Source organism: Lissotriton helveticus, chromosome 6 (genome assembly GCF_964261635.1).
Source record: "Lissotriton helveticus chromosome 6, aLisHel1.1, whole genome shotgun sequence".
Classification (NCBI taxonomy): domain Eukaryota; kingdom Metazoa; phylum Chordata; class Amphibia; order Caudata; family Salamandridae; genus Lissotriton; species Lissotriton helveticus.
In genome coordinates this window covers 1498560224-1498586229 of record NC_136067.1, presented here as the reverse complement: position 1 = coordinate 1498586229, position 26006 = coordinate 1498560224, and the positions used below count along the sequence as shown (strand labels likewise).

General features: G+C 45.3%; 1 protein-coding gene across 1 annotated transcript in view; it reads left to right on the top strand.

Moving 5' to 3' along the window:
• LOC144762757 (uncharacterized) overlaps positions 1-23165 on the top strand; it is a 408845-nt gene extending 385680 nt beyond the window's left edge. Inside the window, exons 4-5 of the mRNA XM_078648008.1 lie at positions 14424-14555; positions 23121-23165. Of these exons, the coding sequence (XP_078504134.1) occupies positions 14424-14555; positions 23121-23165 (177 nt within the window). The remainder of the gene's footprint in view (positions 1-14423; positions 14556-23120) is intronic.
• Positions 23166-26006: the final 2841 nt, after the last annotated feature.

Sequence of the window (26006 nt, the reverse complement as noted above, 5' to 3'; positions counted from 1 at the left end):
TCCTGGAGCACCAGTGCCTTTCTGCTTGCTAAGACCAGTGTGCCCTGTGAGGAAGAATAGAGCGTAGGAGGGAGTAAGATCCAGTGGGTGATCCTGTCGACTGGACTCTGTTTGCGAGGTATGAGGAGACGGCTGCTGTACCGATCTGGTCATTCCCAAAGTGCAGGACAAAGTCAGTGGTCCTTGTATGTCAGTGGAGGACCTCTGGGAATTGAGCTGTGTGCATTGCTGCGCCGGTCGGGTAGATCAAGCAAAGTGAGAAGCTGACAACCCCATGTACCAAATGAGGCTGCCATGAGAAGACTGCTGTGCGTTCCCCACAAGGGTGCTTTGGACTGCTCAGCCACAGCATTACTGAAAATCAAGTGCTGAAGCGGTACTTGGCCTGGTTGTTCAGGATCCATAGTAGGTTGGTCCCTGGGGTATTAGAAGTAAAAGGCTTCAATGCCCCCCTCACCCTCGGGTTAGACCAGTAACCCGTGTTTGCCCCGTGGCCCTCTGAATGGGGTTCTGAATGTGATATTCAATTAAAGGATGCAGACATGAAACCAATATTGATACATTTAAAACTGAGGGCATCATTTAGAATTTGTCGGATGGGATACGCTGTTAAAATATGACAGATATTCCATTTGCTGTATTACAAGTGCCATAGGTTATAATGCACTTGTGATATAATGGGCGGGGTATCCATCACGTTTGAGGCAGAGTATCCCATCTACTGATTCTCTAAATTGGCTCTTATTGCTTCCACTTTGCCAGTCCTGAAACTCTGAAACAGGTTTAAATATTTATTTCTCTAATCATGTTGGGCACAGACATTATGATTGGAATACATATTGTGTAGTGTTTGTTAAGATAAATCATTGTCCACACCACTTCTTTGGGTGTAGTATTCATTTGTTTATTCCAATCCAATCCAATCCAATCCAAAAATTCTTTATTTCGGCCTCATAGGCCATAAAAGAAGCAATAAAAGTACATACAGATAAAAGACAATATATACAATAAAAACCAACTGGACCTGCAGAGTTTAGAGAAGCGTGGTAAAATAGATTAACCAGACATTTTCTTCCTTATTATCCATGCTGCCATTAAGAATTTGGAAACCGCAAACACAATGTGGCCCAGGGTATTAGTTTTCAGCACCCTGTAGGCTTGTAAATAGTTACTGAAGCCCAGATTCCGACATAGAGGGGCTAGCCAGCGCCTCCTCGGGCTCCAGTAGACATGGCAACAGAACATTATGTGCAAGTCATCTTCTTCCTTAACTTTACAGCATGGGCAAAGCTTGTCGCCCCCTAGCGACCACTTATGGGTAAAAACTTTAGTAGGGAGCGTACCAAACCTCCATTGCAGGAACAATTTCCTCGCCAGAAGAGGGTAAATAAAATCCATAAAAGGTTCAAAAACATAAGAATTTTTGGATACAATAAAACGTCCCGTCAGGGTACCACTGTCATGTGCACTGTCCATATCAGCAAGGGTTTTGTTCTTATAGAGCTGTGCCAGGGTTTTGCGCGAAATCCTTCTACATCCCTGAGCTGGGTCATCCCATAGGTCTGGCAAGTTCAAGCTGGAACATTCCGATTTGATAAGTGCCAGCCAAGGGATCTTACCATTGACATCCAGCCTCAAGACATGTATGAGGTCCTGCCTATAGTGATGCAGCTCCTCAGTGGACCATAACCGATGCCAATACTTCACCGGTTTCGACCGCAAGTCCTCTGCGATTGACGGGAGGCCCAGGTCAAGTCTTAGGGGGAGGAGTGGTGTGCCTTGCGGGAGAGCAAGAAGACGTCTGAGGAAACAATTTTCCACCCCTGCCATAACCTTCCCAGCTTTATGGCCCCACAGCTCACTGCCATACAAGGCAGCCGCCTTCGCCTGAGTCCTGTACATTTCTAGAGCCGGACTAACAGGCTTGAAGGTGGACTTGTTGGATACCCTCAGGAGTGCGCCCGAAAGCTGGGAGAGTTTCAGCCTAGATCTTGCCACCTGGGAATCCCAAGTCAGATTTTCTTGGAGTGAGACCCCCAGGTATGTAAAGGTAGAAACCCTTTCCAGACTGGTTCCCCCGAGTTTTGGGTTAGGTCTGGTCTTGGTCGGAGGGTTGAAGATCATGAACTTAGTTTTTTCCGTGTTCACCTCCAACCCATGTTGTCTACAGAAGTGACCAAAACCATCCACGATCCTCTGAATCCCCATGGGGGATTTGGAAAGAAGGAGGGTGTCATCGGCAAACATAATTGCCGGGACCCTCCTTCCTGCCAAAACCGGGGCGTCATTATCCCCGACAGCGTCAAGGTGTTGAATGACGCTGTTGATGTACAGACAGAACAGTGTCGGAGCCAGAACACAGCCCTGTCTGACACCTCGACGGACCGGGAATTTACCCGAGGGCTTGCCATCCCTCCCACACCTTACTACCGCAAAGTTGTTCTCATGCAGTCTAATGATGATTCTAAGGAGGTGGGGGGGAACTCCTAGCTTCTGCAGAACCTCCCATAACTTCCCCCTCGGGACGAGGTCAAAGGCTGACCTCAGGTCCACGAAGACCATGTACAGTCGACCTCCCTCTAGCGTAACCGTCTTCCAGTACAGAAGAAGGAGGCGAAAGATTTGGTCCATGGTCGACGTGTTCTTTCTGAAGCCAGCCTGTAAAGGGCTCAAGATGTCATTGACCTCGACCCAGTCTAGGAGATGGTCCAAAATGAGGCGCGCGAAGATCTTTTGGGGCACATCTATGAGGCTTATAGGCCTGTAATTGGAAGGGAGCAGAGTAGAGCCCTTCTTGTGGATGGGCACAATCTCTGCCCCCAGCCACGACCCAGGGATCGCCATACCTCCGAGAATGGCATTAAATAGAACGAGAAGGTATGGGCCCCAGATATCCGGGTGATGCCTAAATAGATCCCCGGGTAACCTATCCAGGCCTGGCGCCTTCCCCACTGCTAGACGTTCTAGGGCAAGCTCCACTTCCCCCAGGGATAATTCCATTCCGAACTCCTCGGTACCCAAGGGCAGTTGCATCTCCGCGGCCGGGCAGGGACTGGTATCTAGGTAGAGAGCCCCAAAATGGGACTCCCATACCGCAGGGGCTATATTAGGCTCAGTCGCTTTACTGAGTTTCCCTGACCCATTATTTACAAGGGCCCAAAATTGCCGGGGGTCCCTGGATTTGAGGGCATCGTAGAGGTCCTGCCAATACTTCCAGTCCCACTCGGTCCTTGCAGCCACCAGCACTGATTTATGGTGGTTCCTCAGGTCACGCACTTTGGCCTTGTCTGACCCCTCTTTTATGGCTGCAATAAGGTCATATTTTGCTGCCCTGCAGTCTGGGGTATACCAGGTGGGAAGAGGTGTCCTTTTCTTTCGAATTGGGACCTCCGGATGAAATACCTCGGCCAAGTCCCTCACTAAAACCTGGTGAATGTTTCCCAGTTTCTCACAGTAATCAGCGGTTCTTGGTTCGTTCAGAAGGGCCTCCACCTCCATGAGGCTTGGGAGCGCCAGCTCGTATAGTTTCTTGATTGACTCCTCCGAATTTACAAGCTTTCCCCACTTAACTCGGCGCCTATTTGTGGTCAGGAGCAAATCCCCCATATCAGCCCCTTGGCCAGCTGGGGATGAGTCCGTCAAGGGCGAAGGGCACACAATATTTAAGCAGAGAGCGTTGTGGTCGCTGTCTGTCCTCTTAATAACCCTAAAGTCCCGCACTTTGGGCCAGAGTGAAATATCCACCATAATATAATCTAGCCTCGACTCATGGCCCCTCCTGTTGAATGTACACACCGAGGGGGTATCGGAAGGAGTGCGACCATTACACGCCCTCAGCGCGCCATTCAAGGTAAGGGACATGAGCTGTAAGGCTAGAGGGGACCAGGCTTTAGGGTGAGGGGAAGAAGAGGGTGGAACCCCCCAATGGTCGTCCTCGGCCGTAAGGGCACCATCGAGTAAACCTTCCAAGGGTTCAAAGTGGCAATTGAAGTCTCCTCCAAGTACCACCTTGTATTCACCCGGAAGTTGACCCAGGAAGGAAGCCAGATCATTTAAGGTAGGTGATTCACTTGGCGGGGCAACCGGGCGCGAGTAGACGTTGACAATGGCCCACGGAGTTTTGCCAGGCCAAGTGAGCCGCACACACTGGATGTCCTGCGAACACGTGTATACCCGCTCCGCCTGACACCCAGTGTGACTCGCAATCCAGATTGCCAAACCACCAGATGGCCTCCCCCTCCCAGCCCATTTGGCAGGGATTTCAAATTTGTTTATTTAAAGTCATATGGGCCACAGAGCTCTGCTGTGTTCCAACTGTACAAACATATGTGCTTCTATTCCCTATGCAATCCTTGTTGAGGTGTCACTGCTATATAATTCATTTGTATCTGACCATTCAGTATTGAGTGTGAAACCAGTGTAGGAAGATTATTTCTTGGAAAGTTTGTTCTTAACATGCAAGCTTCTGATAGAGACATCTCTCTGCAGATTACTAAACTTTCAGCAGTACATCTGCACGCTGGTAGGTTTTGTTTTGCCGCCCCGCACTTACACCATTCTGCTCTGGAAATGACATACCTAGCCGACCCATAAGCCACTCCCATGCGCTAGTGTCCGTTCCTTTATTTTTGTACTGCCAGACTCCGATCTGGAGCTACCTCTCATTCTTTGAGATTTTCTTTTACCTCAAGTGTTTTACAGTGTGCAAGTGAAATATCACCTCATCAGATTTTAAACATTGTACGGACTGTCACACGCAAATGCCTATGACAGATTTTTATTAGGTTTGCCAGTAGTCGAATCATGACTTCAAGGCCTGCAGTGACTACTCGTCAATGAACCCGAATGCCATACAGTACTGCAAGGTGAAACTCTACGTCACCAAGCAGAACAAGACACCACATCATGACCAGTCAAAAGTGAAAGGGTCAGACTCAGTTATGTTCCCAATCCAGAACTCGCAAGAGTCAATACCAGGGCTGATCATCGTTGCACTCCAAATCTTCAGGTGTGTCAATACACGAAGCGCTCATTGTACTTTCCAACTCTGAGTTAGCATGGCTTCAACCTCATCTGAGGCTATGATCAGTTTACATCGAATCACAGCCTTCTTCATTTGACCCGCTTAGTGTCCCACCTATGGGTGGCAGATATCATATGCTACATTCATTGTTTGGGATGGATTCCAATAGTGACTATGATGCAAAGGATGAAATTAGCCAGCCCTACCATGACGAAAACTAGTATGATGATCTCCAAGATACTACTGGTCTTGACACCTGCCCTTTTTCTGGCCTGGTCTCACTGCCAGGTCCTGTCACTAAAGAAAGTGCTTCTTTTGTGGTAGAGAACAGCCAAAGTTCTCAACCTCAGGCTCCCCACCTTAGAGGACAAAACAGATGCCCTGACTGAAATACTCCAACCGGGGCAAACCACTACTAACGCCCTACTTCCTTTTAATGAGGCACTCAATGATAGCCTCCTAGGGGTCTGAGCCAAACCTTTCTCTGGTCCCTTTAGTCGGTTACCACATTGCGAGGCACCACCAACTTGCCCCTGTACCATGGACGTTTTGTTTCACCCCTCTCCTGAGAGCTTGGTGGTGGAGGCTTCCACCAGTCAGATGAATCCAAATAACCTTCCAACTACTCCCCCGTATGGGGAGTCCAATACAGTGGAGACTTTTGGGAAGAGGGTATTCCACTGCTTTAGCCTTCAGGTCAGTGAATGGCAGGTGTGTCTGCTAGGCTGCTATATCCACGCTCTCTAGGATTCGGTTACTCAAGTCCTTCCATGGATCCCAGAAGAACTTCATCCTGTCCTGACTAAAGCAGTGCAGGACGGCTGCAACACTGCCAAATGTACAATTCATTGTGGCCTGGATACCACAGATACCATTGGACGAACCATTGGCACTAGTGTCACCATTCGTTTCCATGCCGGGCTGTAGTCTACAAGTTTTTCAGGTGATGTCCAATTGTCCTTATGGATGTGTCCGTTGATGGGCTTGCTTTTTTTGGGGACTAATCAGATTCCATTTAAAGACAAAACGACAACAGGGCGACAGTACACTCCCTGGGCTTATCTGCCCTGCCTTGTCAGCCATAGCACACCCACTGTTTCTTTTGTGGTTTCGGTAGAGGTAGTTCATACTTACAGCCACTTCATACTCTCAGCAAGGTGCCTAGAAGTTCCACAGGCGAGGTGGTAGTGACCACAGTCAGGGGTAGCATGGCAGACACTCTACTGACCCCCCATGACTACCCTTGCAAACAACTTAATAGCACTGAGTGGAGCAAAGCCACCTTGTTGTAGACAGGATCCAACAATTCTTATCGGGTTGGCAAGCTATAATATCAGACTCGTGGGTCCTGCTTATCGTCTGATAGGGCTCTGCTTTACCTGTCATGACCACTTTGCTGCACCTTTTGCTGTACCCGGAACCACTGATGGAGGACCATCTATCCATCTTATGGCAGGAAGGTCAAACCCTTTTGACCAAAGGAGCTATCAAGAGGGTATCTGTGCCAGAAGTGAGTAGTGATTGTTATTCTCCCTGTTTTCTGGTGCCAAAGAAGGGCGTAGGCCTTCATCCTAATCCCCCAGACAGCCTTCAACCACCTCCAGACTATGTGAACCTCATGTTATGTTATGTTATATTAAGAGGGTACTTTTATAGCGCACGGCTACTCCGAAGAGTGTCCCGGCGCTGAAGACCCTCACAGACCCGACGTGGAAGGCAGACAGGGAGACGGACAAGGTACTGAAGAACAAGTTATTGCAAAAAAGCAGAGTCTTCAGATCCTTCCTAAATGCCAACAGACTGGTGTTAGATCTGAGTGACAAAGGAAGAGCGTTCCAAAGCCAGGGGGCGAGATGTTTAAAGGACCGCCCCCCGCAGCAGGCACGACGAATCACCGGGGTGACTGCCCTGGCCTGGGTGGCGGAACGCAAGGATCTAGAAGGGAGATAGAAGCTGATACGTTTTTGAAGATAACATGCACCCATGCCATGAAGGGCCTTAAAGGCAATGGTCAGGGATTTAAAGGTGATCCGCTTCTTAATAGGCAGCCAGTGAAGGGATTTAAGAAGTTCACTGGCCCTGGCTCTTCTAGTAAGGCCAAAGATGGCCCGGGCAGCCGAGTTTTGCACAACCTGGAGACGCGCAAGGAGGAAGTCCGGAAGGCCCAGGTATAGTACGTTGGAATAGTCCAGGCGAGAGCCTATCAGGGCCTGTACCGTAATCTTTCTATGCTCTAAGGAAAGAAGTGGCAGGAACTTCCTCAGCATCTTCAGGATCGCAAAGCACCTGCCGGCCAGAGCAGACACCTGGGCCCTGAAGGAGAGGCTGTTGTCAATCTGGATGCCCAGATTCTTAGCAGCCCCTGAATCGCTAACAGGAGCGAACATGGCAATAGGCCACCATTCCTTCCATCTAGGGTCCGCGGGACCGCCAAAGAAAAGTACCTCTGACTTGTCGGGGATGCACTTGAGGCTGTTGCGACTAAACCAGTCAAACACAGCCCCAAGGCAGCCCCGAATAGATGGCCCGTCAAAATCGCAACCCTTGTCACCAGTAAACAACAGTTGTGTATCATCCGCATACGAGACGATCTGGGCCCCGAAATCCTCCACCAATGCCGCCAATGGGGTCATATAGATGTTAAAGAGCGCAGGGCTCAAGATTGAGCCCTGTGGAACTCCGACCTCCAAGGACGGCATGGCGGCCGAGAAAGGGGGGGCCCAGAACGTTTGCTGGCGATTCGAAATAAAAGACCTGAACCACTGGAACACCGTCCCCCTCAGACCAATCTCCCAGAGTCTAGAAAGGAGACGGTCATGGGGGACAGTGTCGAACGCCGCCGAAAGGTCCAGCATCACCAACATGGCTTTACCTCCATTGTCTAAGGTTTCCTTAATCGCCTCGGTGACCTCGAGCAGAGCTGTTTCCGTGCTCAGATTGGAGCGAAAACCAGACTGCGACTTGTGGAGTATGTCGTTGGTCTCGAGAAAAAGGGACAGGGTGGTGTGAACATGTTTCTCAGCTACTTTCGCGAGTGCTGGCAAGAGGGAGATGGGTCTGTAATTAGCGTGGGATTCTGGATTTAGGTTAGTTTTCTTGATCAGAGGCAGGATGAAAGCCTGTTTCGATGGCAGGGGGACCTCACCCGAGCTAAGAGAGAGATTAAGTATCTAGTTGATCAGGTGGTTTAACGTAGGCGCCAATTGTGCCAGGAGACTAGCAGGGCACGGGTCAGACGGAGAGCCAGATTTCAATTTAGTGAGGAGATCTAAGGAAGCCTGTGTAGTCAGGGGAGGAAAGTTCCAAAGGGCAGGGCCCACAGTGGTTGGGCACCGATATGGGGAACACCGGTCAGGAATGGGAGACATATCAATGGTTCCAAAGGAGGCCTGGATAGTCCGAATTTTGCTGGAAAAAAAGTCAGCGAGTTCGGAAACCCAGGATTCAGAATGCGTAGATTTAGGGGTGCACCATGGCGGCGAGGTAAAGTCCTTGACTATCCTGAAAATGTCCTTGCAGGAACTGGAAGCATCTTCTATTCTGGTAGCCAGGTAGGACTTTTTACTAGCTGTGATGTCCTGGTGATAGTCTCTAACCAAGGCTCTATAGGTTTCCTTAGCGCTAGCGTCGTAGTGCTTACGCCAGACCCTTTCGGCTTTTTTACATTGCCGACGTTTAACAGCAAGTGCTGGTGAGAACCAGGGGGCAGATACCTTTACTGATCGTGTCCTAGGGGGCAAAGGAGGAGCAAGGTCGGCTAGCCGTTGGGTCAGCCAGCTCTGCAAGAGCTCAAGGTCCTCATCCAGAGTACCCGTCAGCAGGCATGGGTGAGTGTCTAAGGACTGCCTCAGCATAGACGGGGAAACCCGGTGGAACGCTCCGGCGGGATACGCATCACGCCACTGTCCACTGTAGGCACTCCTCTCCTTGAGAAGGATCTGGAAATCCGCCAAAAAGTGGTCAGACCATAGAACAGGAGTGAGAGAGAGCAGGTCGACAGGGGCAGTGGAAAAAATGTGGTCCAATGTGTGACCTTTGCAGTGCGTGGGGGCCCAAAGATACGGGATAAGTCCTAGGGATAAGGTGATGTCATTGAGTTTGATACTGTCGGGATCTGCCACAATGTCCATATGAATATTAAAATCGCCTAAGAGAAGGCAGTGATTAGATCTAAGGCATAGCGTGGAAATGGCCGAATGGAGTTCTTCGAAAAAAGTGCCCATTGGGCCCGGGGGCCTATAGACCAACAGCCCTATACATGATTGCTGGGGAGAAAAGGCGAGTGAAAAAGCAAGAACCTCACACCCAGTAATATTGTCCGAGGGAAGAATGGAGCATGTGATGCGCCTGTCGATGACTAGAGCAACACCACCTCCCTTTCCGCTGATTCTGTCCTTCCTGAGGAGGACATGGCTCGGGGGGATGGCAGCTGCAATGTCAGGTCCAGCGCCCTCACCCAGCCATGTCTCCGTCAGGAACAGACAGTCCGCTTTAGAGTCCATTAGTAGATTATGGATATCAAGTGCATGCCTTCCCAAAGACCTAGTATTCAGCAGCAAACACCTTCTGCTATTGGGAAGAGGACTAAGAGAGGAGACAAGTCCCTGGCCTGGCGCCCAGCCACAAGCCAAGCATATGTGACTGATCCGAGGAAGTTTGGGGAAAACCCTAGAGCAGGCATTGCCAGTGGGCCTAAGGGAAAACAACTCATCCCTAGTGTATGTTAACATCCTAGCTATACCTGCCCAGCCGGGCCCGCGCCCGTCCGCCTCCGGGACGTGGACGGGCGCAGACGGGCTTTCCTTTGGCGCTCCTTAGGCGCCTCCGCAGCACGCGTCCGCTGCGCGGAGAGAGGGGCACGTCGTTTTAAGGCGGCGCGATTCTGCACAACTAGACTGCCGCCTCGCGAGCCAGCCTACCCCCAAGATGGCCGCAACAGAACTGCACGCCTGCCGGTCCCCGAATACCCCTCAGCAGCCCGATGCAACGGCTGAATGGGTCGGGAGACTGCGGGAGACTGCAGGCCGCGCAGCGCGTCACAGCAAGGGTGAGTAGGGAAGAGGGAAAGGCTAAAAGGTCGAAGAGGCCTACGGTCACCCGGCTTTCCGCCTCAGGTGCCAAAGAAGATTTTAAAGTGCAGAGTGCAGAGGAGACAATCGCAAAGTAGTGAGCTAGTAGTCAGCTCCAGCAGTGATAAAACAGATAGCAGCTACAGTTTAGGACGATACAACAGTCAATTAAAATGAAATTAAAAACTAGATAAATTGTATGCTTTAAAATTCGCTTTTTAGAATTGCTTGCTTATTGCTCGTAGTCAGCACAAAAATTCATCTCTGAGGTTTATCAACTACTTGCTGAAGTCACACCTGATGCCTTCTTAGACACTCCCCTTCATCTGAGCCATTCTAGACACGGTTTAGTTTCATGCCTTACCCCAGGTCACTCAGACTATGGCAAGACTGCAGAAAAGGGCCATCTCCTTCTGGCTCTTTCTTTACATAAAGGTTTACTATGCATTGGCCAAAAAGCAACCTCCAGAAGGACTACATGAAAATGCCATCACTGACAAAGCTGCTGCCACTGCGTTGGCATGCATAGTTCCTGTAGTTGAAATCTGCCTGACAGTTATGTGGGAGGCACATAATGCATTCACAAAGCACTACTGTCTGGACTGCCAGGTTCGGCTAGAAGGGCAGTTTGAATGAATGAACTCATGAATTAATATTAATCTTGTAAAGCACAAACTTTGCCTAGAGGCGTCAAGGGGTTGCGGAAAGAACCCGCAGTTGAAATACGTGTAATGCTCACACTGATTAGCTGGTGAAGAGAGAGACTTTTGTCCAGAAATTGAGAGAGGGAAGGAATTCCAGAGTCTGGCAGCAGCAACGGAGAAGGCTCTTTCCCCCAGCCATTTTTTACTGGCAGATCTTAACTGTTTGGTGGGAACATATCTTGGAAAAAGCCTTTTAATACCTTCTGAGCCTATATTACAAAAAGCCTTGTGAGTGAGGCAAAGGACTTTAAACAGGATTTTCCGGCCTGGAGGGAGCCAATGCAGCCTACTGATAACCGCCGAGACTGAGTGGAATTTGGGAAGGCCCATCACTAGCCTGGCCGCTGCGTTCAGCACCAGCTGCAGTCGATGGACGAGCCCCTTTTAGTGCCCAGATAAAAGGGGTTACAATAGTCCAATCTGGACAACACTAGGGTAACAACTGCCTGCTTTCGGGAGCAAAAAAGAAAGAAATTGAGGAATCTTCCTAAGGACCATGATCATTTCAAAACAGGTGGACACCATTGTGTTGATCTGGGGGCCCAGGGAGAGGGAGTTGTCCACTATAACACTAAGAGTTTTGCTATGGGACCTGGGCAGGGGCAGGGACCAAGCATGTCAGGCCACCAAGCATGGGACCAGATGTGCTGTTAATTTCCAAAGACCAAAACCTCCATTTTATCCCCGTTAGGTCAGAGGTAATTCTCTACTATCCAGGAGGCCACTACCTGCATGCAGTTTTTGAAATTAGTTACAGATGCTTCAATGCTGTCTGTGATGAACACCATCATTTGGGTGTTATCAGCATAGGATGTTACCCCTAGCCCAAAGGATCTAACGGCCTTGGCTAGAGGGGCAACATAAATGTTAAAAAGAGTCGGACTCAATGAGGAGCCCTGAGGCACTCCACAAAACAAAGGATTGGGGTGCTAGTAAAATAGATCCATTTTAACTATTTGTGACCAGTCAGTAAGAAATGAGGTAAGCAACTTCAGGGCTGCGCCCCTGAGCCCCATTTCCTTAAGCCGGCCCACCAGTCTCAAAGGAGATATGGTATCGAAGGCTGCCGTAAGGTCTAGAAGAATCAAAAGCGTAGTATAACCAGCCTTAACCTGGGTTTGAATGTTATTGATCACAGAAGTTAACGCCGTCTCCATGATGTGATTGTTTCTAAAACTATGCTGCGAGCCATTAAGCAGCTGATGTTCATCCAGATAGGAAATGAGATGAGAATTAAGATGTTTCTCCAAGATTTGTGCTGGGACTGGTAGCAAAGAGATTGCCCTCACAATCCTTCAGAACCTTATTGGTTCATCGACTCACCTCCAAATAGATACTACTGCTTTGATATCTATTCTAAAGGTGAAGAATCTGTGATTGAAAGTCTCTATCAGATGAACAAGTTATTTACCTTTAATAACTCTTTCTTGTAGAGACCCTATCTAACTGCATATTCCTCACTGTTCTGGGAATTGGACTCTATCATTAAAAAGATTCCAAGTCTAGGAAGCTTCACACTGGTCAAAGCTAATTGGCTTCTTAGGCTCTGCGTCAAGGGGGCAAAGACCGCCTTGAAAGCAACTGACATCAGTGCATGGCAGTGGTGCCTATATAGGTTCCACACACCATTTCAGGAGTGGAACGGTGTCAGTCCTGCCCGCACTGTTATGGATGAAAAGATTTTGGATCCAGTGTGACTCCTGGGAAATATTCAAAAGGTGACGAATCTGCAGTTAGATAGAGCCTCTGCCATAAAGAGCTTTACCAAAGGTAAGTAACTTGCTCATCTTGATGAGTAAAAATTGTCAATATAGATTTCGTTTTCACTTTCTCCATAACAACTAAGAATGAGGGCACTTTTTCAAGAGCTTCTATACCCACTTCACCTTCCTCATCACATTCTTCCACACTAGTCTCTCAGTCATCCTTTTGACTACGTGGTGTCAGAAATATTGTTAACTCATTGGTGCGTATTGTTATGAATCCTGGCAGTTCACCTGAAATACTAGTTACTAGCAGCCCGTCCCGACATTGTCCGGGAGCAATCAGGCTTCCCCGACCCCCGCCTGCCCCGACATTGTCCAGCATTTTGGGCCCCCGCCCGCCCTGTCCCCCGCCTGCCCCGACATTGTCCCCCGGAGCCTTACCTTGTGAAATGCTGAAAAGTACACAATTATGGCAGTATAAAACAGAGGACACTGTGTGTAAACTTTGCATTTAATTCCTTTTAGTGACTCACTGTTAGTGTTTTCTATGATGCTGATCACTTTTGGTTAAGTCATTCTGTGCCCACTGATCGATGATAAATTGCAGTGTTACTTCCTTGTTTATGCAGTGTTCCGGTGTTTGATTTTCGAAATCCGGTGAACCTATCAACGCAGCCCAGCTTGGGTGACAGACTTACCACTATGCAAAGGCCTCTACCATGGTCTGTCAACAGAATGTGCGTAAGTCCCCGTCCCCCGCCTGCCCCGACCCCCGTGTGCCCCGACATTGTCCGTGTTGAGGCGCTCTGAGTCCCCCGCCTGCCCCGACATTGTCCCCCGGAGCCTTACCTCAGCCGCCGCTCCTCAGTTCACCGCTCCGCCGCTCACCTCTGTTCTTCGCCGCTCCTCAGTTCACCGCTCCGCCGCTCACCTCTCTTCCCGCCGGTCTGCTGCTCCTCACCGCCCGCTCGACACCGCTCCTCCCCCGCGCCATGTCCGCCCGGTCCGCAGCTCCTCACCGGCCGCTCGTCACCGCTCCTCCCTCGCGCCATGTCCGCCGCTCCTCCTCGCGCTCCTGACGTGAACACGCAGGTCGCGGCCGGCGCTACTTCTCAGGGACTACTTTTTTTAATGTAATTTTTTTTAAATATAACGTATTTTTTTTACTTTATATAGCCTATGTCCATCTGCACACCCTGAGGATTACAAAGATGTATCGGGTGTGTGGATTGGCGCTGTGGTTCCCGAGTTTACCCGCCTCAAAGCCTCAAAGTTCTACCTTTATAATAGTAGTATAGATTTCAAGATCCTCATCATCCACAATTCTTATGAATGTTTTGGGTTGGCTCCCTCAAACACATCTGTGGTTTCTCAGAACAGCTTCAGGAATACTATGGATAGCTCAATTATAATGGGTTCCATCACAGGCTCTCTGTGCAGAAGTATTTATTGAACATACCTGAGTTATCGCGTCACATTTGTCATCCACTCCTTTTTCCCAACAACTGTGCTCATTTCTCTACAGGAGCTTACCTCCAACTGACCTCCCTTCCCACCTCCTACTTTCAACCTCAGCATCAACCTTCTATTGATGACATCACTACAGCTCAGTACTGCTACCTCCAGAGTCCATTTCATAACAGCACTCACACAGATCACTGTCATACAGACAGCCACACAAATGACATACATGCAACCTCTCAGATATACAACGCCTCTTTTACTAGCAATTCAGTACCGCATAAAGGCTGTAAAGAGTAAATGACACTAAAGAATGGCCTTGCCAGATAGTCTTCAGTGAGCAGTAAAGTTTTTGTCCTCACATGGGCCACAGTATCATACTGCATGTCCAAGACTTTAACATGCACACTTCTGTGCAGGTTTTGTCGACTGTGATAACAAACGGATTTCTTCTATGCAGGCTGCTGAGTCTGACATGCCCCAGTCCTCATCTACACCAGCTGTGGGCGTTTATGAGGGACCCGAGAATGGAAAGCTGCCTGCCAACCTGCAGAATACAATCAACATAGTAGAACATCGGGTTCCATGCTTGGTATGTGAAACCGCATCAATAATATGTTGTTTCCTTGTGTTTTTCAGTCATTAGTGTGACGTGCTCTCCTCAGACACTAAAACACTCTCAGTCACCCCTACATTCTAAATATTGAAAATTTATCAGAAAGACCAAAGTATGAGAAAGAAAACAAACTATAAGTGGAGACAAGTAGAGAAGTTGGGTTAACCAAAGAACGGTGAGAAGAAACCAAGACCAGTGATTTTGATTCCTATCAGTCTGCAACTGAATTGCGTGATTAGCAACGGTTCCAAACTTGCCATTTAACCGCTGGGATCTTCGGCAAATGTGCTAGTGATAGGAATTGTATGTTTTTCAGAAAATGTGCAATTTTGTGGTGCGATTGGCAATAACTTGGAATATTTTTTATAAGCTATTAAAATCATTCTCCTTGCTCTTAATTAGGTACAATCATATTTTTCAAAACCATGATTGTGAATCAAATACTCAACACCACAATTTTAGATCTAAAGTTACACAAAGAATACAGTATCCAACATGGATTTGATAGTTCTGTATCAATATATCTATTGGCACTGTGTCCAAAGCAGGTGGAACAAAGCTGACTTCATTTAATAGCTACTGACTATGTACATGTGTTTCTGTTGGATTCATTGACCCTCACCAATAGGTCCCTATGCATGTATGCATGAATTACAAGGTATTTGTTTCGGACTTGAGTATAACAACTAGACCCAGGAAAACCCTACCCAAACCTCTTGGTTTTCCCTTTTCCGGGGAAATAAAAGGCTCAAATTTGCACACGCTTACGGCCTCTTTAGAGTGGGTTAAGTTACAGATGACAGCTGCAATATGTGGGCAGATGGGGGCAGGATATAGAACTGCCTGCTGCCTCTGCAGGATCACTTTCAATTCTGGGCCTGGTGTTTCTGGGACTGGGATTAGCAGAGCTAGAGTTCGCATAACCAATCATGTGTGCTCCTTGGACACCAGAGACCCTCAGTAACTGCACTGGGCTACTTCTAATGGAGTTAGTATATTTCATGTGGATACATAAAAATAGGGTATAGAATCAGTCCTGCCTTGACATTCTTTGGGCCTTGTGCTCTACTGAATTACAGATTGTCAAATAAAAAGTAAAAGCACTCTCTCCTTGTCAGTGTGAATCAAGCAATATTTTTCTTGATGATATGATTTAATTTAATCTGTGCAATTTTACTTGGTGAAATAAAATTATATATAATAAAAATGGCAATTTTAGGATATCTGTTATCTGGGGGTGTAGTATCTTACTCATTTAGTTTAAGTTTTATCCCTATGTCCTTGTCTCGTGTACCATTTAGTGTCATTTTACATGTTGTAATCAATGGCAACACACAGTGGATTATACTTGTAACAAAATAAGAGCAGGAAGGTTGCTGAAAGCAATTGCCTATTTTAGTGAGAAAGAATTTTTGTTTTAGGTGAAATGTAACATATTTTCTGAAATATAGCTACATTACAAAGATTAATACTTTCAAGCAGCTCTATCAATTTCATGTATTTAGCCAAAAAGACATTGCTAATTTAGCAGCCTAATCCGCTTATTAAAACATGAAGGGTAACGTAGCATATTTGATATTGAACAGAAAGAAATCTAGCAAAGTTGTCACCTATAGTTTTTCCACAGAAATGTTTGTACATTTTACATAACTTGAGTAGGTGATCTACTCAAGTAACAGACATTACTTACAGTGCCAAAGCTTTAGCACTCTAGTGGCCCAGGGGCCACTAGTATTTTAGGCCATGGGCGGCCTCCCCATCAATGGGAAACTCAATACGCATTCATTAATCTTGCAATGCAGCAGAGGTTCAAATTTGTACAAAACATGCTCTACAAAATCACATTATGAATGATATGATATTTTCACTTTCACTTACTATTTGTGTATCCCTCTGTGAGTCTAAGGGACCAGAGTGGTCGAGGGAAACCCAGAATGGGAGAATCCCTCACAAAAGTAATCCATCAATAGTTTCCACAATTTCACAAATGTTCCCCTTTGTTTGTGAAGATCCCATGTTATTATCTCCTTCACTATCTAGGACCCCTACATACCTGCCTACTGCTGAACATTAGGTGGCATTTTACTCTTCCACTTTGGGGCTACTAGCTGTTTTCCCATCAGTGGCATATTGGTTATCATGCCTCAGTTAGCTTTGAATATTCCTTGCATATCAAACGGTTGCCGACCCAGGATTATAGTATAGAATTATTGAGTTATATAAAAAGATGGTGTAAGAGTAAGTAATATTAGTACATACTTTAACAATGCTTTGTTGATAGTTTAGAAGAATAAGGTTTCCTTTTGCTAAAAGTGTATCTGGTCCCCATGGGCCAGAGCCCACCCTTTTCCTCGCCCCACATATAACTCTCCTAACTTTGACTGCAAAACGTCTATTGTCTAATTTTTATGCCCTTTTTGCAGGAAAGGGATCAGATACATCCATCCCATGTTGAAAAAGGATATTGCGGATGATTGCCATCCCCAGGTTCCCAAACTCTCTGTTTAAAGCTTTGACCTCCATTTCTCGAGTTGCTTGTTACATTTATAAAAATGGATAAATGGAAACACACATATATGTCAGCTGAATAAATCAGGTACTCCTCTCCCATAGATCCTCAATCTAGCGTCAGTAGTCCACTATCTGTGTTTGTCTGTGATTGTCCTTGAAGTATACAGTTTTTCACATCTTTCCTGTGGCTTCCACCTTTCTGGTTGAGTTTCTTGACTTGTAGATTTTTCAATTTTTTTTAACTTCCAGATTGTTTCTTGTCTTTCCCCTTTAGTGCATTTGGTAAAGGATTTTGATTTTAGTTGAAACTAGAGTGCGCATACAAAAGCCCATCTACACTTGATTTGTCTCTTTTAAAGCTCCATTGTGATAGGTATTAATGCCCTCCTGTTTGTTGAGGATGGTTTGAGAGAGAGCTTGATAGAGATTTGTAGAACAGCGAATAAAGACATTTTTTTTCAGATCTTATTTTCTTGTCTTCCTAATGTGCTTCTGTTGGGAAGACCCGGGTTTTATTAGGATATCTGTGTGTCATCCCCTAGGCATTCTCTAGGGGCTCCTACTCTGCGTTCAGACTATCAGAATTGTGTAATCCTAATCTTTTAGCAGGGTAGCCCTGAATACGTCCACACAAACCCCAATATCCTATACCTTCTTCGACCTCCTTCATGTTGTGTGTCCTTGTATTGTCCCTGCATGATCTAACTTCTAAATCAACACATTTCTCCCTCAAGTCTTTTGCTTCTTGTTCTAAGTTGAAACACACAGATTGGGACATTTTCACTTACTGGCTCTGGGTGGCAACATCTCCCATCACCTGGAAATCTTTGTTATGTCCACTACCTGCAGCGAACAGTTCTAACTTTAGGCTTTGCATGTGTGAGTTGATAATTCAGTAATCATCTGATGTAATTCATGTATTTATGTTTTAAGTCCTTCCTTGGTAAGGGAGTGTTGTTAAGTCTGTTTTCCTTAATGCCATCGCCACCTCTAGCCTCTGATCCTTGTTTAACTTTGCCAACTTCTCCTTGTCTCTTTGTTTGGCCCCCGAACAGTCTTTGAAAACCTTCTGTGTTGCTGCGGGTTTTGCCCAAGGCATTTATGATGCAGCATCATAGAGTCTTTGCAGAGTAGGCTAGCGTAGGTTAAAAAATCAGTTGTAGACGATTTCTAGACACATTTCAGAGCCATTTATTGTGCTTGTGCCTCTTTCTATTTATTCCAAAGCGCTTGGTGAGGTCTGTGGGTGCTTTATAAGAGCTGCTATTTCAAGTGCCCCCTAAAAAGGATACGCCTTCTCAAACTACTTGTGAATTAGGCTTAATAATCTCCTGTCTTGAATTGCAGCTCTGTGGTAGTGGATCATTGGGTAGGCATCTGTCTTTAATGGTTGCAAGCTATTTATTGATCCACTTAAAGAAGTTGCATGTTGGGCCCACTTCGTTTCACTGTTTGACTAATCCCAGTTCGAATCTTTCTGCCTCTCTTGCTTTAGGCTTCTGTCTAAGTTGTAACCTGCTTTCTCTCTTGTCCGGTAGAGCTCTTCATCTAAGTGAGCCTGTCCTTGTTCCATATCATACAGAGAGTGCAGGCCTCAACATGGCTGACAGAGCCATGTTGCTCAGTCTGGAACTAGCCAGCATCACATTATGATAAAAAGTGTCACAGTAACACTAAAACTTCCTTCTTCTAGAAGAATCCCCCACCGCTTTATGTTTCCCATTTTATACCACATCTCTATTGTGAATTCTTGTGTTACAGTTTCTTACTCCTTCTCTATCCAAGATGGCTTAACCTTTTCCTGTAGATGGTGTCATCTCCTGGAATCTGCTATATAAGGGCCTCATTATCAGATTGCGTCACAATTGTTTCTGCACCTTTGCTTGGTCACTGGACCTAAGGGACCCCATGTTCTACTCTCCTAGTCACCTCTGTGTTTGGCCTGGCCAGTCAAAAGGGTTTCCCTGGCCTGCAGTTTTTTCCCTTGTTACTGAATTGCCTTCTCGAGCTTTGTGAGACTTCCTGTTCCAATCTGGTGCCTGGCACTGCCTCTGAGGCTAAAAGGCCCTTTCTTTGAATCAAGAAGACATCACAAGCTTCACCCAGAAAACCTGCGCTTGACAGCAGGCGTACAAACTTCCTGGTGTGGAATTTAACTTTTGGGTTAGCGTGAGCTGGACATATTTAACTGCACTACATTCATGGTTCTATGCCTGAAAACAACCTAATGTTGTATTAGCTCTCCACTCCTGCTTTGGTTCATACACCTGGCCTTGTGTCTCATCACTTTCCTCGCTATCTCCCTTGCTGTTTCCCATTTTGGGTCAGACTTTGCTCTCTACCTTCGGCTTTGTCTCTGTCGTTCATTTTTTTCTTGTTGTCCTCCATCTTGCTCCTGCTGTTCAAAGACCTCCTTGATCCTTGGCACTCCAGGGATCAGCACAGATGTCCTGGTCGGTGTCTGGCCTATTAATCTTTTCCACCACCTTGGAGTAGGTAAGAGATTCACCCTGATGCTGAAAGGCATTACCCTTTCAAGGTAAGAGATTTGCCCCCATACTGAAAGGAGTAGTGCTGTGTAAGTATATTCTGCTTGCATGTAAAATAACTTTCTGGTCCTTCCAATACCTACTCTGAATCTACTCCACCTTGTGCATCAGAATCAGACAGCATGCCAGTCCAAACTGGACACTGGTCCAGTCCAGGTTTTACCAGTACTATGCTACAACAGTAAAATGCCCGTGTTTTCTCTTGTTCTTCCTTGATTTCTCCTTTCTTTGATAAGGTGAGGGGGTACTAAACATCTCCAGAGAAACTTTGGCAAGGCTGGGATTCTCAGCAAATTAATGTATACAGCCAAAGCTTGACAAAGAACACAATGGAGACTACGGCACAAGGGTGGGAAGATCCAGGAGAAGAAAGTAATTATATTAAACTTGCCCCTATGTTTTGAATTCGACGTGTGCAATAAACAACAAAGACAAAGGCCACTAGCAATGGCTGAAGCCACATTCCAGTCCACTGTGCCAATCTAGACAGAGGCCAGCCATCTGAAAATCACCCTTTGTCATACTCCAAAGTGTACAGTCCAGCAGGAACTCCAGTTGCAAAAGGAACAAATGATTGAGGGAATTCTGAACAATGCAAACATTCACCCCCAGTCACAAACATCTGAGTTTAATCCATTGTTCTTTTGCTCACCACGCCACCCTAGTTTGGACCCAGCCATATGCAAATCAGTCTTGACCCTGTCCCTCATGGGAACAGTCCAGCCCAAACTGCCAAGCCACGTCCTCCCTGGACCAGAAACAAGCATCAAGAGACCGGTTTCGGGGCATCACCCGTCATCAGCCAGGCTAGTTTTAATCCAGTGTCACAGTGAGCTCCAGACCATTTCTACTACAGATTGATACAAAAGCAATCCAAGACCAGTTTCAGCCTACTTAAGCATCTTTAGTAAGGCGTAGCGTGAGATCTCTGGAGCAGTGAACACGGAACCTGAGACTGGTTTCGGCCTAATTAAAAGGAATGGACTGGAATGTGGCCTGAGTAGGTACCAGTGCCTGAGATTCAGTCAAGTATTCCTCCCATCACTATTTTTTAATTCAATTAGCACGTTCCTTTAATACCTAATAAAATCGGAATTGAATCACAAGACCAGATGCGCATAATATTCCCTTTTAAAACATATTGCCATCTGTCAAGGCAGCATGAGTCATAGGTTTGCCCTTTAAAAGTATGGGAGGTATCACTACTGGCCAGTCTGCATCTCTATGATGTCTGGTACCATACCAGAAAACCTTGGTAGCTGTTGTCCCCCTAGTGAAAGGGACCTGACGTTATCAGCATTTCATTCTTGCCAACCATAGGGATGTAGCCAATATTTCACTGCTTTTTTCAGGAACTCTGCTGATTAAAGCCTGCAATCCAATGGGTTTTAACAAGGTCAGAGCAGGCCTCAGTATAGACCTTCACTGCCTTCTGCAGTGAAAAATTAAAATAATGTCAAGTTCAGGCAGACCGGGTTTACATTCTGAAGCATCTCTGGAAAGTGAAACTAGAAATGTCTTAATATGCCTTTTAACAACATCGGAATGAATCCTTTTTTTTATTTTTTATTTTTTTATTTTATTTGACAAGCAAGTCCAGGAGCATAGCAATTTTTATATACATACACAAAATAATAATGTTCAATCGTTGACGGGACAGATCAGCTTTCAACAGAAAAAAGTACCTAAAAAAAGAAAAAAAAAGACTAGTCGCAGTCGAACATAAATATAAGTTCTTAGCAAGATCAAAAATGTTATCCAAAACACAGAAATTCCATTAAACAAATCCAGGTAAGATTTACGAGAAGTTATCCCATATTTTTTCAAATTTGATGGTTGCTTTTAAACTTCTACCCTTAGCCAGTGCCTTTTCCATAGTATAAATTTCATGTAGAAGATTCCACCACTCGATCGTGTGAGGTGGGTTCTGTGAAATCCAAGCCCTAGCTACCACCAATCTGGCGCAAGACAAAGCTATACTTAACCAACTCCTATTTATGATACCCGTAGGGTATATAGAAAGTAATACCAAAGATGCCGTAATTGAGGTATTGATTAGTTGCTTTTGGAGTAAGACATTTTCGATTTCTAACCAATATTTAGTTAACAGAGGGCATGAGTAGATCATATGTATGAGGTCTGCTGCCACCAGACCACATTTAGGGCATTTTGTACGATCACTACTAGTAGCATTTTGTCTCCATTTGGATATTTTTAGTGGAGTATAGTAAAGTTGGCTAACCGTCCTATAAAGTTGTAATTTCAGACTAGAAGAATGGACTGCTTTATTAATATTATATAGTGCATCTGAAACATTCTGGGATGTCACTTTAATTCCCAAATCGTCAGACCATTTTGACGCCAATCTAGGGCACTCGTCTAATTTGTTTAGACGAAAACATTTGTATCCCAGACTAATTAGTGATTTCTTTTTCGTAGAGTAGAAACAGCTCCAAATGGCTGAGCTAGTTATTTGCTTCAGGTTCATCTTACGAATCAGATAGTCCTTGATTTGTAAGTACTTGAATATCATTACCTCCGGCAAATTATACAAAGTTTGCAATGTTGTAAATGGTAAGAATCCGTCTGTACCATACAAATCTCCTAGCTTCTTAATTCCAAACTTGGCCCAGTCCCGCCCAATTTTATCACAAAAAATATCAGGAAGCCCCGGATTGTCCCAGAGTGGTAACTCAATGTGAAAAAAAGAAGTATCGCACTGACTGAGGATCAAGTTCCAGATACGTACCGCATCTCTCGCCGTCTTGAATTTTACGCGTTTAAAATAGTTTGGATCTTGCACTTTTGCCAAGAATTGCTTTGAGTTAGTGCCAAGCATGAACTGATAAAAAAAGTATTGATTGTTAACAAACAAACTACGAAGCCGGCCTAAGAAAGATGCAAAAAAATAAGCTTTAAAGTCCGGAAAATCCAGACCCCCTTTTTCAAGTGGTAGTTTTAAGATAGTCATAGACCTTCTGGCCTTCTTATAACCCCAAATAAAACTACTTAGAATTCCATCTAATTTTTTAAAGAATAGATTATTGACCCGAAATGGAATGGAGCGAAAGAAGTATAAAAATTTCGGCAAGATGTTCATCTTGATCAGATTAATTCGACCAAGTAGATTAAGTGGAATCTTATGCCATTTTTTGAACAGCGTGGTCACCTCTTTTAGTAAGGATTCATAGTTTAGTATGTTTATTTCACTAGACTTAGAGGAGATTTTTACCCCTAGATAGACTGCGGATTTACAAAGACCTGACACTACGGAATTAGCTTGGTAGTTCATGATGACTTGTGTTTTATTGATGTTTAATTTATAACCTGAGATAACTCCAAAGTTTTTAGCTTCCTCTGTTATTCCAAGTAGTGCATCCACCACATTGGTGGTGTAGATAGCTAAATCATCTGCATATGCTGTTATTTTAAGGATTTTATCTTTATGCTGCATTGGAACAATCTTTTCTTGTGTTTGCAGGGCATTAATAAACGGCTCCATGGAAAGAGCAAAGAGCAGGGGTGAAAGCGGGCACCCCTGCCGAGTCCCCCTTAAGATCCCGAAAGTTGAAGAGAGTAACCCGGCATAGCTAATTTTAGCGTTAGGGTCCCTATATAAAGCCTGTATACATCTGAGGAATTGTCCCTTAATGCCGAACTGTTTCAAAACCGTCCACAGATAATCCCACCCCACTCGGTCAAACGCCTTTTCTGCGTCTAAAAGTATCATACCGAGTGGGGTGAGATTAATAGCAGCCACATCAAAAGCTGTGATGGCCATATTGACGTGGGTAGTAGTATCCCTTCCTACTACAAAGCCATGCTGTTGATCATTTACCAAATATGGCATAAGGGGTGCCATTCGCATTGCTAACAATTTGGAATAAGCATTGGCGTCGGCGTTTATCAAAGAAATTGGTCTATAAGACCCACAGTCCGTAGGTGGTTTTTTTTTTTTTTTTAAAACATGATTTTGGCAGTTTTCCTAGAATCCGGGGCCTTTCCTGTATCGCCAATTGAATTAATCACTAAACACAGAAACAAAAGAATTTCATCTGCACAAATTTTATATAATTCTATTGGAAGTGTATCCTCACCTGCTGCTTTATTAGATGGGAGAGAAAAGACCGCTAAGCGTAATTCAGCTATTGTGAATTTTTCTTCCAACTTATCAACACTTTCCCGATCTAAATATTCTTTTGGCGGTAGTTTCTCATTTATATAAGCTTGAATCTGATCTTCAGTACTCCTACTCTCAGGAGTGTATAATTTTTCGTAGTAAGAGACAAACTGTCCCATAATTTGTGCCGGTTGGGAGTATAAGGTATCATTAGGGCCTTTTATAGATTTGATTAGAGTTGTTGCTCTATCATCCGCAACTTTATAGGCCAGTAATTTCCCTACTCTATCCCCACACTCGTATTGGGACAGTTTATATTTAAGTATTTTACGGCTATTTCTCTCCCTAAGTGAGGTTTTAGTCGTTGAGCGTAAAAACGTAAGTTCCTTTTCCAATTGCTCCAGATCACAGCTACTCAACCCACCAACCCTGAGATTGTCAGCTAATTGATTTTCAACCAATGAGATATTAGCAGTTACTGCCCTAACTTCTTTCCTCCGCAATGCGTTTTGCCTAAATACATATTGTTGTGCTAGCCCCCTTATTGAAGCCTTACAAGCATCCCATACTGATAAAAGAGTGGCTGTATTGATGTTGTTTTCGATAAATTCTTTTATATGTTCCTTAAGAATTGCTACAAAAACAAGATCTGTTAGTATGTATCTCGGAAACATAAAAGGTCGTAGCAATGTTGGCCTGTGAGCTAAGCGAAATGTAAATAAAATAGGGTTGTGATCAGAGGATATCCTTGGAATAATCTCCATATGTCCTAATTCGATTAGTTCATCTGAGGCCCACGCCAGGTCTATTCGAGAGCATAGTTTATGGGGGGATGAATAGTAAGTATACCCTGGTATGGATGGATGGAGATTGCGCCATATGTCCTTCACATTATGTATCTTCGCTAATTCCAAAATTGCAGCTCTGGTTTTGCACATGCGTGGAAATATCCCTCTCTTTGTCACATCTTGTTCATAATTTAAAACACAATTAAAGTCCCCCATCAAGATAAGCTTGCCCTCCCAAGATAGTAGTTCTATATTTAACAGATCAAAAATACGTGGCTCATCTTTGTTTGACCCATAAATGGCACAAAAAACATAATTACAATTTTCCATCCTTATTTGCGCTATTGCCCATCGACCCCCATCATCTGCAGCGGTTTTGATCACGTCCCCCCTCATTTGTCGCTTCTTCAAAATTGCCACTCCCCGTATTGGAACATTTAAAGTAGTACATACCACCATCTCATACCCTAATTGGGCCAGAAGTTTTTTATCCTTAAAGCAAACGTGCGTTTCTGTTAACATGACCAAATGTGCATCATACATTTTCAGTTCCTCATACACCAAGCTTCTTTTAATCTTGTTGTTCAAGCCTGACACATTCCATGCTAAGCAACTAAAATACGACATCATAAATAGCAATTAGCTCATGAAGATCCGTCCTGTTCCTTAAGTTCCTACTTATTTCTAGTCTCATACCTGCCATATTGCTCTCACATAGACTTGTCATGTTTTTTTTGTGTTTTTCCCCTTCACACCCCATCCCCTCCCAATACCACCCCTTACAGCGATCCCCTCCCCCCGTACCATGAGGAAAGACCCCCCCCTTACGCACCTGCTGCCGCTGAAAGGGCAGCCACCTTTAGGTGCAGCTACCTGCAAATCCCTCACCCTATAATGTGTCAATCTAAACCCTCCACATAACGTGTCATTCTATCATCATCAATTGGTCAGCCATAATTGTAATTCAAAAAAGTTTAAGTTTAAATCAGAAAGTTTAAGCATCTCAGTTATTTATACACTGGTAATTTTTTCTAAGACCTCCTCCGCCTCCTTAACCTGATTGAGAAAATACGTATGGCCTGCTTTGATGACTTTTAAGCAGGCCGGCTCCTGGAGAAAGACCTGTGCCCCTGTAGCTTTGAACGAATCAATTAATTGCCGTAGCTTCCAGCGTCTCTCCATTGTGGTCTTACACAAATCTGACCTCACAAAGAAAGTTACATCTTCTGTGACTATTGGGGAATTAGGTCTTGCCTTCAGAGAGACCGCCTGCCTAAGTAGAAAGTTCCCAAAAAAAATCAAAAAAGGACGGGGAAATTTACTCCCCTTGTTTCTATTTACTAATGGCAGTCTATGAACTCTCTGTAATTGAAAGTCCCAGTCCCAGTCCGCCAAATTGGGAAAGGCGCGCTGGAAGAGTTTAACAATGTAGGCACGAGGGTCTGAGCCTTCCGAGCCC